Source organism: Cucurbita pepo, chromosome 13 (assembly GCF_057944985.1).
Source record: "Cucurbita pepo subsp. pepo isolate OVF chromosome 13, ASM5794498v1, whole genome shotgun sequence".
Classification (NCBI taxonomy): Eukaryota; Viridiplantae; Streptophyta; class Magnoliopsida; order Cucurbitales; family Cucurbitaceae; genus Cucurbita; species Cucurbita pepo.
Window position 1 is genome coordinate 14,894,121 of NC_141810.1, and position 13,730 is coordinate 14,907,850.

The 13,730-nt window shown below is 36.3% G+C and overlaps 4 protein-coding genes across 4 annotated transcripts; 1 reads left to right on the forward strand and 3 right to left on the reverse strand.

Moving 5' to 3' along the window:
• Window positions 1-265: 265 nt before the first annotated feature.
• Window positions 266-1,927, reverse strand: LOC111808289 (phytolongin Phyl2.2). Its single transcript, XM_023694183.2, has one exon. The coding sequence runs from the start codon at window positions 1,160-1,162 to the stop codon at window positions 389-391; it is 774 nt and encodes a 257-aa protein (XP_023549951.2). The 5' UTR covers window positions 1,163-1,927; the 3' UTR covers window positions 266-388.
• Window positions 1,928-2,068: 141 nt separating this feature from the next.
• On the reverse strand, window positions 2,069-4,188 carry LOC147789771 (Putative membrane lipoprotein). The gene is made up of 2 exons (XM_087116725.1): window positions 4,062-4,188; window positions 2,069-2,888 (listed from the first exon to the last, which is right to left on the reverse strand). Exon 2 carries the CDS (start codon window positions 2,825-2,827, stop codon window positions 2,282-2,284), a length of 546 nt encoding a protein of 181 aa, XP_086972851.1. The 5' UTR covers window positions 2,828-2,888; window positions 4,062-4,188; the 3' UTR covers window positions 2,069-2,281.
• On the reverse strand, window positions 4,062-7,375 carry LOC111808279 (uncharacterized). Its single transcript, XM_023694171.2, has 4 exons — window positions 7,088-7,375; window positions 6,727-6,903; window positions 5,079-6,281; window positions 4,062-4,210 (listed from the first exon to the last, which is right to left on the reverse strand). The coding sequence occupies exons 1-4, from the start codon at window positions 7,103-7,105 to the stop codon at window positions 4,178-4,180; spliced, it is 1,431 nt and encodes a 476-aa protein (XP_023549939.2). The 5' UTR covers window positions 7,106-7,375; the 3' UTR covers window positions 4,062-4,177.
• A 2,017-nt stretch (window positions 7,376-9,392) lies between these two features.
• On the forward strand, window positions 9,393-11,655 carry LOC111808273 (inactive LRR receptor-like serine/threonine-protein kinase BIR2). Its single transcript, XM_023694157.2, has one exon. It carries the CDS (start codon window positions 9,542-9,544, stop codon window positions 11,360-11,362), a length of 1,821 nt encoding a protein of 606 aa, XP_023549925.1. The 5' UTR covers window positions 9,393-9,541; the 3' UTR covers window positions 11,363-11,655.
• The last annotated feature ends 2,075 nt before the right edge of the window (window positions 11,656-13,730 follow it).

Below are 13,730 nucleotides of genomic sequence, written 5' to 3' on the forward strand. Positions count from 1 at the left end.
TAATGAACTAGCTCCAACACGAATGGGAGATGTTTTATTTTTCAAGATCAGGACAAATTTGTAACTGATGTGTTTGCAAGCAAGCAAGCTTAGATGATATCTTCGTTGACTAAAACCTAATTTCATGTTCTAATTGAAGGTTTGATGGATGCCCAAAACAGAGATTATTCCCATTATGAGGATGAACTCAACTCCATTGAATTGGCAGTTTCTGAGAATCATACACAATGCATAGAAAAGAAACAAAAATCAAGAAACCCAGAAAGATTACCAGCAAAGCAAAGTAAAATATACGAAGTTGAAGCTTGCATGAATCATACATGGTGTTTACAAACCCTGTTTTCCAGATGGCCATTTCTGCCAATGAAGGATTGAAACCCCATCAATTTCAGCTTTCAATGCACCGAAATCCTCTGCAAACCCAAAGCCATATGGCGAACAAAACCAGACATACGAACAAATCGATGGACAAAACAACCCATACATGTTTCCGCCATATTTGCTTAACTTTCTGACGCTCAATCATATGGGAACCATTCTTCTGCTTCAGCAATGAACTATCTCTACTACACAAACCATTATTATGGTCATTCAGATCCGCAGAATCAACCATTGCATACTTCCCTGCTTCTTCATTAGCATCCCCAACTACCTTCTTCTTCTTCTTCTTCTTCATTAGGCTGCTGGGATTCGAGAACTTCGAAATCAGCGGTATCTGCTTTCTTTTACTTGAATCCAAGCTTGACCTCTGAGCCTCCTTCAATACGCTGCACGACGTGTTGTTGAGACTCAACCCAAGGAGATGCCGGAAAGTCGAATCGAACTGCGATTGAAAGCAGTAGGAAGTGAAGTTCTCGAAACCCTTGAACGATTCGGTTTCGAGGAACTCCTCGAAAACACACCTTAATCCGTTTAAGAAACCACAAATCTCCGATTTGTAAAGGTCTTCATGGAAGATTCCGAAATAAACGAAGGGACCTTCGATCAAAAACATGTACACTCTCTTTCTCACAGTATGGGAGAAGATGGAGTGGTGAGGAGGGGCTTTCTCGATGCATCTGAAAGCCAAGTCATCGAGATTCAACTCTCTCGTGAATTCAGCAAGGATTACAGTTCCACTCGCAATGCAGGCATATAACACGAGATCTGGATTCGAAACCATTCACGGATTCCGAAGACAAAACACTAGCTCGATTCCTAAAGAACGGACTTCAGATTCTCAAAGTTGAATCCGATCAAACAGAAATTCCAATGTAATGAGATCACAGAATCATTTCTGCAAAATCAATCCCACAGTAGATTTGACGGATTCACCAAAATCAGGTACTCCACATCAACTCTCTCTCGTTTTCGGCACACACATTTCTCAAATTCCTTGAACAGAATCCAAATAGTTTCATCCTAATCCTTCATCGTTCTCGCCAATTAAATTGCTGAAGAGAAATACAAGAATCTGTTAGAGAACGAAATTTCTCTCTCTAGGGTTTGGATTTTCTGTTGCAAGATGAAGAAGAAGTGGAGGAGACTCTGGTGTGGGAAACTAGTAGGAAACCAACAGAAAAACGATTGCCAGCGTGGCATTCGCGTTAATAAATTGCTGATATTACGTAAAAGCCCCTCAAATTCTGTGGCTTCACTTTTCAGCCATCATCCATCTCTCTTGAAAGAGATAGAGATGAATTTTTAACAATTAGGTTAAATTATTAAATGGATCTATATTTAATATTTGGTCCTGAATTTCCAATTTATCTTATTTTATTTTTTCATATAATAAGTGTGAGTAAAATAAAAAATTATATGTTACGTTACAATATTGTTACTAAGAAAGAAGATACAGCTCCGCTCATGTAACAACACAATTCCACCATTAGTCGATATTGTCTACTTTGGCCTATTGCGTATCGACGTCAACCTCAGAGTTTTAAAACGGGTTTCTTAGGGAGATGTTTCCATACCCTTGTAATGAATGATTTGTTCTCTCTCCCACCAATGTGGAATCCTAGAACTCGTTATCACCATTTTAGGAAGATGAAGAAGACAATAGAAAGAAGGATGGGGAGGTGCTAAATTTATACTATAATGTAAGAATTAATATAAAGTTATGAGTAAATATTTAAAAGTCTGATTTTGGGGTAATTGAGAGTGTTAATATCTTGGGTTATACAAAAATGATAACATTATGCTTCAAAGATTACATTTTTGAACCTCTTGAAACTCAACAAACAGTCCTCATCTTCACCCTCCCAAAATCTTGGATAAAAGAATTTGGGTTTGGCTATGGCTATTGAGGATTGTAGCTCAATGGGGTGCGTCTGTTTCCCCCTCTTCTTGCGTCTGAAATCAATTGCTTCTTGAACATCACAATGAAAGCTTCCACTCTCTCATTCAATTCCTCTTTCGACAACCCAATTTCCTCTTCTTCTTCTTCTTCTTCTTCTTCTTCTTCTTCTGGGAGTTCTTCTTCTTCTTCTTCTTTTTCCCTCTCTTGATGTTTGATCTCAAGCTTTTCTACCTTCTCAGCCTCCTTGCACTCTCTGTTTTCGATCTTTTTCTGCTTTATTTTAGCATTGGCCTCTTGGGTTTGGCTTTCGCTGTAACTTATAGGACTTGAAGGACTTGAAGTGAAGAAAATTGCTACGAGGATGAGATTTAAGAGAAGGAACACCCAGATCCGCCATTGTTCGACCAAGAACAGAACCACAGCTCTCTTCAAACAAGCTGCCATTAACAATGCTGTTCCTGCTGATAACAGAGCCGTGCCTATAGAATCCTTATCTTCAACCTCTGCTTGCTTTGATTCTCTGTAACTTTCTTCTGCCCTCCACATATTTGATGATGCAAAAATCAGCTGGGTTTGAAGTTTGAAGTTGAACTCTCAAATTTGTGCTCTGTTTATATGGAGGGAAAGGAATTGAGTTTATTTTGTTGGGTTGTGGGGGGTGGGCCAACATTGTAAGCAGGCTTTAATGATAATCAAAGGGACAAGGTGCAGCTGCTGGGGAAGACAAGAAGACACAGATGCTAAAGCCTGCAATTTCCACTGCCACTGCCACTGCCTTTTTCTTTCCTTTTTCTCTTTTAGTTTGTATGTGAATTATGATTGCTCCAACTTAGGAATAGGATTGAAGTGTTGTTGTTGTGGGGGGCGGTGGTAGAACTGTTCAATGTTCATGGTGGGCTGGGACCTGGCGTGCGCTAATTCCTTGTCTTTCTAGGATATCTAGTTCATATGTTTTAGAATCCTACTTTTTAGTAGGAATAGAATTGTCTCTTTTCGCTTAATAAGGAGATGACTTTGAAAGTATCGGAAAATGAGTGTTTTAGGATTGAGTCTAAAAATTAGTGTTCAATCTTTCGGTTGTGATTGTTAGTCGTAGGTGGGTGGTTGTGTGAAGCTTAGCCTTCTTTTGAGTTAGAGATATGTCGGTGAAGGATTCGAGCCTCCCACCTCTTGATCAAAGTATGTACCTACTTTTACTTGAAATGAACATATCTCATCAATAATTGACATGTACTACTTGAACTAGTTAAATAGGCTCATAAATTTTAACTTTCATTTGAATCTTAGCAGATTCCAACCTTAGCGGATTCCAAGAACTAATTTGAAGATTTATTACATAACTAAATTAAATTTAGACATTTAATAATAAGAACCAATAGTCTTGGAAAGTGGTAATCTTACCTGCAAAAGATCTCATTTCTCTCTTTTTGGGTACTAAAAAGTCTTTACCTTTCATCAGTGAGAAAAGCAATGGAACGTCAGTGCTAAGTTGATGATGATAGAACAACAATTCAAAAAAGTAGAAATATAAACTCAAATGCATGCTTTTCTTCAAAACATGTTGTGTTACATAGATCATCACAAAATGACCCTACTTGTTTCATTTCACACCATCACCACATTGAAGCTCATAATTCTTCTGATATCTTTTGTCATTCATTTTTGTTTCTATAAATTAAACTAAATATTAGATACCCATAAACTATGCGAAGAAGGCACAAGCAAAACTGCACAGAACAATCTTTCTCTCTCTCTCTCGCTAATGAATCTGAACACTAACCTGTGGATTCTTTTTGGAAAAGTAAATTCTGAAGAGCTCCCAGGAGACCGACGTGCTTGATGCCCAATCATATCCAGGTTCTGATGGTGTTGAAGAACGAAAAGATATCACCATTATTACTGCCATCTTTCTCTAGACAAAGACACAAGCTGCCGGAGAAAAAGTAAAAAGTTTAGAAATTTGGAACGAAGTACTTAGATTTTGGCCAACCAAATGATGAGAATATATGGACATAAATTCATCAAGTGCCTAAGCGACTGGATCGCGGAAATTCCAAGCGACATAACCAACATTAGTCTTACTATAATTATAGTGGAAAATTAAATACTCCTGTTCAAGTAGCTTCAAACCTTCACATTGAGGTTTTCTAGTTGAATGTTAAAAACTCAACTCTAGAGGGGTGTTTAGGGTAGGGGTGTGGAGTTCTTGGTTTGGCTTTTGTGTTTGAAACTGTTAGGAATTACGAACCTCCACAATGGTATGATATTGTCTACTTTGAGTGTAAGCTCTCATGGCTTTACTTTTGATTTCTCCAAAAAGCCTCATACCAATGTAGATGTATTTCTTATTTATAAACCCATGATCGTCCCCTTAATTAGCCAACGTGGGACTCCCTCCCTACAATCCTCAACGTGGGACTCCCTCCTACTTTGCACATTCTAAAATAAATCATAGGAACTCATAACCCCGTGAACCAATTGCCTCTTACGAACAGTTTGAAGTCAAGTGATTGCTTTTACTTTTCCTGGTCGAATTTCATAGGCGAACGAGAGAATGAGAATGATTGACCTTGCTTAGCCAAAAAGCTGACTTGGGCTATTGCCAGAAGTTAATATTGAACTCATTTAAGGAGTCAGGTTTCGGTTCCTATAAGAACATGAATAGGAGTTTTTACCATTTAAAACACCCAAATATTGCAGGCTTTACGGGTTCTGTTCCCCATTCTAGATAAAGTCTCAACACCTTATAATCAGTTCATCACACGTTTAAAATTGCAAGGGAGAATATGAAATCAACCTGACGAGCAACTTGAGACAGCTGTCGACTCTCCCTCATTGATTCTTTGTTCAAGTCAGACCTCTCAAACTCGGACTCAAATTTGAGTTTCTCACGCAACCACCTTTTTGCATTGCTCTTTCCAGGAGAAATATTTTCATCAGAAATGCCCATGGCTTCCCTCTTGCGTTTGCTTTGTCTAGTACATCTGATCATCATTTTCTTGTCTGTTGATGTGAGTCCGGTATCCAAGCAGTTTAATTTCTTCATCTTCCTCTGATGCTTAGTTGTGTTGGAATGATCTTCACCATATTTCCCACTATTATTAACTTGATTAATGGAAGTCCTACATGGAGACAGTACAACAGACATATCGCAAGGATTGATTGGCTGATCAGGCAAGTGACCATTTAAAATCCCTCTTTTCATGTTTCCTTTTGGTTGACCTCCATTAGAATTTCTACTTGCATCTTTGTAATTATCAATTTTATGCTCCTTCGGCAAACATGAATTTTGTGTCACATTCCCACTATCAGCCATCAGAGATGGTTGATACTCACTTTTATCAGAACTCACGTCACCCTCTTTCAAATGTGGACCAGACGTCCTTCTCAATGTATGGATCTTTACAGATCTCTTCAACACAGCATCATGTACATTCTTCCGTATATCTGTCTTTCCAGTTCTGGTCGAGAGGCCTCTTTCCTCCTTGTCCCTTCTTTTTACTAAAGGTTCGTTTTCCTCAAGGACTTGGCTATCTTTTACATCAATACCTAAAGATAAACTATAATCCAGGAAATTCCTTTCTAGTGCATGAATTCTCTGGGGGCATCTCTTCCTAGATGATCTATGCTCCTTAGTTCTCACTACCGTGGAGGTAGAGTCAGAATCATGAGAATGGACAATGTCCACTTGAGAAACAGAAGATTGTTCGATAGACTTTGGCACACTCTTGGACATTGCTTGGGCTATCTGTTCCATCTTTGTGTTCTTCAAATTAGAAGACACTGCTTGCAGTTGTGATGAGGACGGACTGGAAGAATCCGGCTCAAGGGTAGACTGACTGGAGAAAGTATTGTCTTTCTTCTCCTTCTCCAACTGGGATTGCACCTCTTTCAACTGTATTCTAAGATCTGTTATCACATCCTCTGCCTCGTGAAATTGTGCTTCAAGTTCTTCAACTTTTTTCCTGTGGCATAATGATGCTATTTCTATTTCATGCGTCTGCAAATGAGAATGGTATAACCATTTGGATGAAATAAGAAAGAACAGTTGGAAGTGGCTACTGCAATAATGATGCAACATTTAATACAGAATTTTGCAAAGTAAAAAATGATAACTGCACTTTTATGAATTTTGTTTAAGCTTTCAAGTAAACTCTCAAGTGTTTAGGTAACCACGTCCTTACACACAATCAAAGTGGAAAATAACCATTGTATGATACGAGCAAGAAATGAAGACGAAGAAAATGTCATTGCATAGTAGAATTTTACAGTACCATTACAATGTAGAAAAGCATAGGTGGATAACAAACCATCAGAAACACATAATGATACAGTAAGCCTATCCAGAAGAGACATTGAGACAATTTACACAATCATTGAAATTTGAAAACAAATAAGAAGGAAGAAGACAAAGTGAAAATAAAAATTTTTAAAAGAAAAACTACCTTAGAATCGATCATGTTCTTCAAGCGAAGGAGCATCCTGTGCGCCTCGTCCTTGACAGAACAAAGATCCTGCTGGAGACAAAGAGCTTTGCGCTCGGATACCATTACGCGAGCCGCTGCCTCCTTCACCGTGTTCAGAATTATGTCAGCGTAAGCCTTTTTGAGAGCCACCATTTTCTGAAAACACTCAAAGAGATTCAAATAACAAAAAAATCCAATGCTTTCCGACGCTTCAAAAACTCGAAAATCAGGAATCAGAAACAAACAAAAAGAAATCAAATCAGTAGAGAAGTAAAGTTGGGCGTCTGTTGAAGGAATGACGAAGGTAATCAGATGGAGAAAATGCGGAACAAAATAGTACCTGGTGTTCGTCCTCCATGGCTGAGTAAATAAAAACTTCGATCTCGGATGGAGCAGAAGCGGAACAGAAAGATCAACGGAACTCAACTCAAACCTTCAGCTTCGAACTCTAACCTCTTCTCATTCCATGAAATTTCCTTGAAAATCAAGTTTGAATTTGCTTAGATTTGGGTTTGTTCTTTAGCTGATGGGGATGGTAGCTTGGGGCGCAATTCGGCGGGGGAGCGGTTTCTGTTACGATGAAGGAGGGCAAGAAAACGACGATATTCAGAACAGTGGGTTGTTTGAAACGACTGCGTTTTGAGAAAGTTCCCACGTAAGCCATTCAGATCCTTGTTTTCAAAGGCGCGCAAGAACGAAGGAACTTCGAGTGTGGGACCCACGAGGAAAATAATTATTATTTATTATTTATTATTTTCACAGCGCGGTCTCAACTTTTCCAATTTCAAATTTTGAAACACGGTCGCACATTCCATTTTTTAACCTCGTTCAATTTCAACGTGCAAATAGCTTTATTTTTCCTGTTAATTAACTATTTATTATTATCCACGTCAATTATCGTTAAATTATGTTTAAATTATATATATTAAATCAAAATTTTAATTTTTTAAAAAAGGTATTCCATAACACGTAAATTTAAAATTATTTTAATTAAAATATTTTAATCAGTTGAGTTATATTTATTGATAAATTTGGTAGGAAGAATTATATAACTATTAGTGGAATTAAATTTAAATTTTTATTAATTTATGGCAAAGTCTTATTTAACGTATTTTAAGTTGATTCAAAAAAATTTATAATTATTGATAATTTACAATATATATATATTTTTAAAAAAGTAATTATAAATTCATTACGCGTTAAAAAGTTTAATCCACAAGAAACTATTTAAACGTTAGGATGGTTTTAAAAGTAAGTACGAAGAGGAAAAAAAATCCCTTGAAATCATGACTGAATTGACAAACTAAAAAATAAAAAATTTCGAAACTATTCTAAAATATAGAGAGAAGAAAAAATTAGAATAAAATAAAATTGAAAAATTGTGAGATTAGTGGTGATATAAGCGTGTAATAGAAGTAGAATTAATGGGTCAACAAATCCATGATTAAGCACACCTTTTTCTCCACCACAAGCACCATAGGACTTTGGATAAAGACCGAAAGAATGCGATCTTTACATTTTTTTTAAAACAATAATAAAAAATTAAAATTAAAATTAAAATTTTCTATTAATATTTCTAGGGTTTAGTGCCTACATTAAACAAAAATATAATAATTATAAATTTTAAAACATCAGAATTAAATTGATAGTAATAATTTAACTAGCCTTCAGGTCAATTAATAAAGATAATCTATATTATATTAATAAATTTATAACACGTATAAGACAAGTTATAATTAACCTGTCATTTATTTCATATAGAAACAATAATAATAAATTTAGTGAATACTAAAAAGCCTCTTCAATAATTAATTACATAAGACAAGCGAATATGATTTAAAGTTTTTTTTTTTTTTTTTTGAATCCAAAGATTTATCATAAAGAAGTATATAATTTAAATAGAAAAAAGGAAAAAGTGTGGATGGTATTTATTGTGAATAATTTATGGAAATAAAATAAAATAAAATAAAATAAAATAAAATAAAGAGAATAAATTCTAGTAGGGTAAAACAAGGGGCAAGAAGGCAAAAGGATGGTGGGTGGGCCCCGACAAGCATAGCCCACTGGTCAAAATTCCCCAAATTGACCCATCTTAGTCAAACCGCCTCTAATCACTTCCATTTATTTAATTACACTTTTTTCAATTCTAGTTATTTTCCGTTTTCCTAAATTATATTGACTTAATCAATATTATACATATAATTAAAATTTTAGGGGGGGGGGGGGGGGGGGGCAAAGTTGTCATTTAATTATTTTTTAAAAAAAGGTTTTAGTTTTTTCTGTTGAAAATTTGTATTTATCTCCTTAGTAGAAAAAATAGGCTATTTTTGTTGTAGATTGAAGTCAATGCCTAAAAGTCAAACCTTTTCATTTATTTAGACAACTCCAGCTCAACTTCAACCTCTTTTTACTCTCTTTGTTAAAATAACCTTCTTTTTTATATAAATTTACCTTTTAGTCCTCTCTCTTAAAAAGTAATTAATAAAAGAAACAAAAAGAAAGTTCCCCCGATTAAATTAATAGTCCTCTCGGTCGGGAAATTACAGGAAAAGGAGAAGGGTTTTAGAGAGATGGAAATGGGAGAGAACCCGGATAGGGGTAGTTTGGTAAAATGGATGGGATTTTAATCTTTAAATTATTGGAGTTTGGAAAATTGTCTGAAGGAAAAAAGGAAAAGGGGAACCGGAAGGATTCATGTGAGGAGGGAGGAAAGGCCAAAAGGAGACGCTGGTTCCGGCTTTGGGAGCCTCAACAATCATTTCGGGAGGGGGGGCTCTGGTTTTTGTTTTACGCCATGAAGATCTCCAAGTTCTTCTTCACATGGCTGTCGCTGGATCGTCTTCTTTTTCTTCTTCTACTTTGTGCTTCTCCATCTTTTTGTGTAGTTCTAGAAGACGACATAAGGTGCCTTCGAGGGGTTAAGAATGCGCTTGTTGATCCACTCGGAAGGCTTAGTTCTTGGGATTTCAAGAACACATCTGTTGGCTATCTCTGCAACAAATTTGTCGGTCTCTCCTGCTGGAACGACCGTGAGAATCGCATTCTGAGTCTCGAGCTTAGAGATATGAAGCTTTCCGGTTCGATTTCTGAGGACTTGCAGTACTGTGTGAGTCTGCAGAAAATGGATCTGTCCGGGAATAGCTTTTCCGGTGCGATCCCGCCGCATATTTGTAAGTGGCTTCCGTATTTGGTTAGCATAGATTTGTCGAACAATCAATTTACCGGCCCTATTCCGGCTGATCTCGCCGGGTGTTCTTATCTGAATTCGTTGATTTTGTCTGATAATGGGCTTTCTGGTACAATACCAGTTGAGCTCACGAGTTTGGGTAGGCTTAACAAGTTTTCCGTTGCGAACAATCATCTCACTGGTACGATTCCCTCCTTTTTTGATAAATTTGGGAAGGAGGATTTTGATGGGAACAGTGACTTATGTGGAGGGCCTGTTGGATCGAGTTGTGGCGGATTGAGCAAGAAGAATCTTGCGATCATTATAGCTGCTGGTGTGTTTGGTGCCGCGGCTTCTCTGTTGTTAGGTTTTGGGTTGTGGTGGTGGTATCAATCTAGAATGAACATGAAGAAGAGAAGGGGATATCGGGATGGAATTAGTGGGGATTGGGCTGATAGATTGAGAGCCTATAAGCTTGTTCAAGTTTCCTTGTTTCAAAAGCCTCTTGTGAAAGTTAAATTGGCTGATTTGATGGCTGCTACTAACAATTTCAATTCTGAAAATATTATAGTTTCTTCTAGAACTGGGACTACTTATAGAGCTGTTCTTCCAGATGGCTCTGTGCTTGCTATAAAGCGGCTCAATACCTGCAAGCTCGGTGAGAAGCTGTTTCGAATGGAGATGAACCGGTTAGGATTGATAAGGCACCCGAATTTGACACCCCTTTTGGGGTTCTGTGTTGTGGAAGAGGAAAAGCTTTTGGTTTATAAGTATATGTCTAATGGTACTTTGTCCTCTTTGTTACATGGAAATGGTGAGATATTGGATTGGCCAACTAGGTTTAGGATCGGTTTGGGTGCGGCTAGGGGTCTTGCTTGGCTTCATCATGGATGCCAACCTCCATTCATGCATCAAAACATATGTTCTAGTGTAATTCTTGTGGATGAAGACTATGATGCTAGAATCATTGATTTTGGATTAGCAAGGTTGATGTCTTCAGATTCTCACGACAGTAGTTTTGTAAATGGAGATTTAGGGGAGCTTGGTTACATCGCTCCCGAATATCCGAGCACCATGGTTGCTTCTCTGAAGGGGGATGTTTATGGATTTGGGGTTGTGCTTTTGGAGTTGGTCACTGGCCAAAAACCTCTAGAAGTCACTAAAGCAGAGGAAGGCTATAAGGGTAACTTGGTGGATTGGGTTAATCAGCTAAGTATTTCGGGTCGAATTAAGGATGTTATTGATAAAGATCTTTGTGGGAAAGGGAACGATGAGGAAATCTTACAATTTATGAAAATTACAATGAACTGCGTTGTTTCTCGCCCCAAGGATAGGTGGTCTATGTATCAAGTTTATCAGTCAATGAAAACCATGGCTAAAGACTACAGTTTCCCTGACCCAGATGTTGAATTCCCACTTTTATTCGGCAAGGGAGATGAACTCATGTAGTTCCAGAAAAATATCTATGGATTGAAAACATTATATAGAGAACTCGGGATTTCTACATCTTCTGGTGAGTTCTCAATGGCCCTTAATGCTAATCGTGTTGATTCCCGTCATAAGAACTTGTTTCGACATTTGTTTCGAATGGCTGTATGTACAATAAACCCGAGTTAATCTGTAGGTTCTTGAATTCTGAAGTAATTTGTCTATTATCCTTGCTTTCAATGGAGCACTGCCAATGTAGAGATTCCATGCTTTCGAGTAAAACATTTAAACTATACCACGATGGCTTGTATGTATGCTTCATAAGCTTCATTATTGTTTCTTGCATTGAAATATGTAGGATAAACTTGTTAGGATGTATATCATCTGTGTCAAGGATCCATTGAAACATCAAAACTTGAAGTCTTCATTCTTGTAAGACCTACACAAATGCTGCCCTTTTTTTCTCTCACCCGGTTCTAATGTCTACTTGTTTTGATATCGACAACTCTTGAACCGAACGGTGCTTTCATATTCAGTTGCTTCTGTATCAATTTGTTTATGTAGAAGTGAAGAATGTCTGATTCTCATTCTGTCAATTGTGTTGATGAGTTTGGCATTTGACTTTGAAACTTAAAAAATTCTGAATCTGTTGTGTATGATGATCATTATTATTAATCTCTTGCACATTAAATGGTTATTTTCAACCCTACGTGCACTCACAAATGTTCTTTCTTTCTTCCATTTTTGTTTAAAAAGCTGGTCAAAGTCAACGCCAGGCACTTCTGAGTGTCTTTTTCAAGCCACACTTTTGAATCCTGAAATTTCTTAGTTAAGAATTTATCTGAAATACATGTCGTCTTGCTGCTCTGTATTTATCTCTTTGTTAGGAGAATTTTCTTTGTTTGTTTCTAGAAATTGGATTCATCGGTCTCAATCCTAAGACAGCAACTGCTGGCGAAGGCTCTTAAAGAATAACTCCCTACCCTCTCCTTATCAGTATCAGTCGAGTCATTCATCTCGAGCTACTAAGTCAAGGCTAGCCACTCTAGCAATTGAATACCTTCTAGACCCGGTCTTCTTTTTAATACCGTGTTTGAGAAATTGACCAGAGAGCCCATGGGTGTGTCTAAAGAAGGTGAGAGATGAAATGGCTGTTGCAAGGAGAAAAAGGGAAAAACAAATGAAGCTCCAAAATTGAATATGTTTTGATTTACTTTAATTTAACATTTGTTTTGAGTATTACTTACTTTGACCAATTCTTCCTTTATTTGTTTCTTTCTCAAATATAAAAAATTATGTACTTTTTTCTGCTTGCTTATCAAAAAATTTATCGTAAAAATTAATTTTTTTTTTTTTTTTTTTTTTTATAGAAAAAGTATTTTCTTCCTCTTTGGTGGGATCTCATTCTTTTTTTTTTTTTTTTTTTTTTTTTTTTTTTTTTTTTTTTCCTTAGAAAATATTCTTCCTTTCTACTTTATTTCATGCCAATGGGGTCCCAAATTTCTCTCTCTTTTTTTTTTTTTTTTTATTTTTTTTATTATTATTATAATAATTATTCTTCTTTCTATATTTTCTTTAATCACTTAAAAGATCTCCATCTTTTCCATCCCATAAATACTACTTTGACCAGCTTCAACCAAAAAAATAAAGGATCCTAAATTAATTTGGCCAAAACATTAACGACATGACATAACACACAAAATGACAAAAGAAAGTAGACAACCGAACACAAATAAGGGATAAATGTAAAATTGTTCAACAACATATACATTAATTGAAAAAAATAGACAACCGAACACAAATAAGGGATAAATGCAAAATTGTTCAACAACATATACATTAATTGAAATGATATACAGTAACCTAGCGTAGAAACTAAACTCCAACTACCCTAAACCCTAAATCTTAAATTCTAAACCCTAAACCCTAAACATATATCCTAAACTTTAACATAGAGTAGAGACTTGAACGTTTAACATTTTAGTTAAAATTAGTTAACGACACGGAATCTTGATTTAAACATATAACTTCCCGAATATATGCATAATAGCTTAATCAATTAAATTATGACCAAAAAAAAAAAAAAAAAAAAAAAAAACATGAAGATGTGGATGAAGTTGTCTTGTTGAACCAACGGTGACAGAATCCCGTCGCGGAGAGGAGCGCCCAGAACCTTTCTCGGGGGCTGCCCTTTGTTTTTTTCCCCTCTTTACCTTTTTCTTTTTCTTTTTCTTTTTTCGAAAATTTGATTTGATTTTTTTTTTTTTTTTTTTTTTTTTTTTTTTTTTTTTTTTTTTTGCATGTATCGGATAGGCACGATCAATATTCACGAATCTGTCTGAATTTTACACTCTCCCAAGCTTTTGAGTACAATTATCAAAGGTACAAT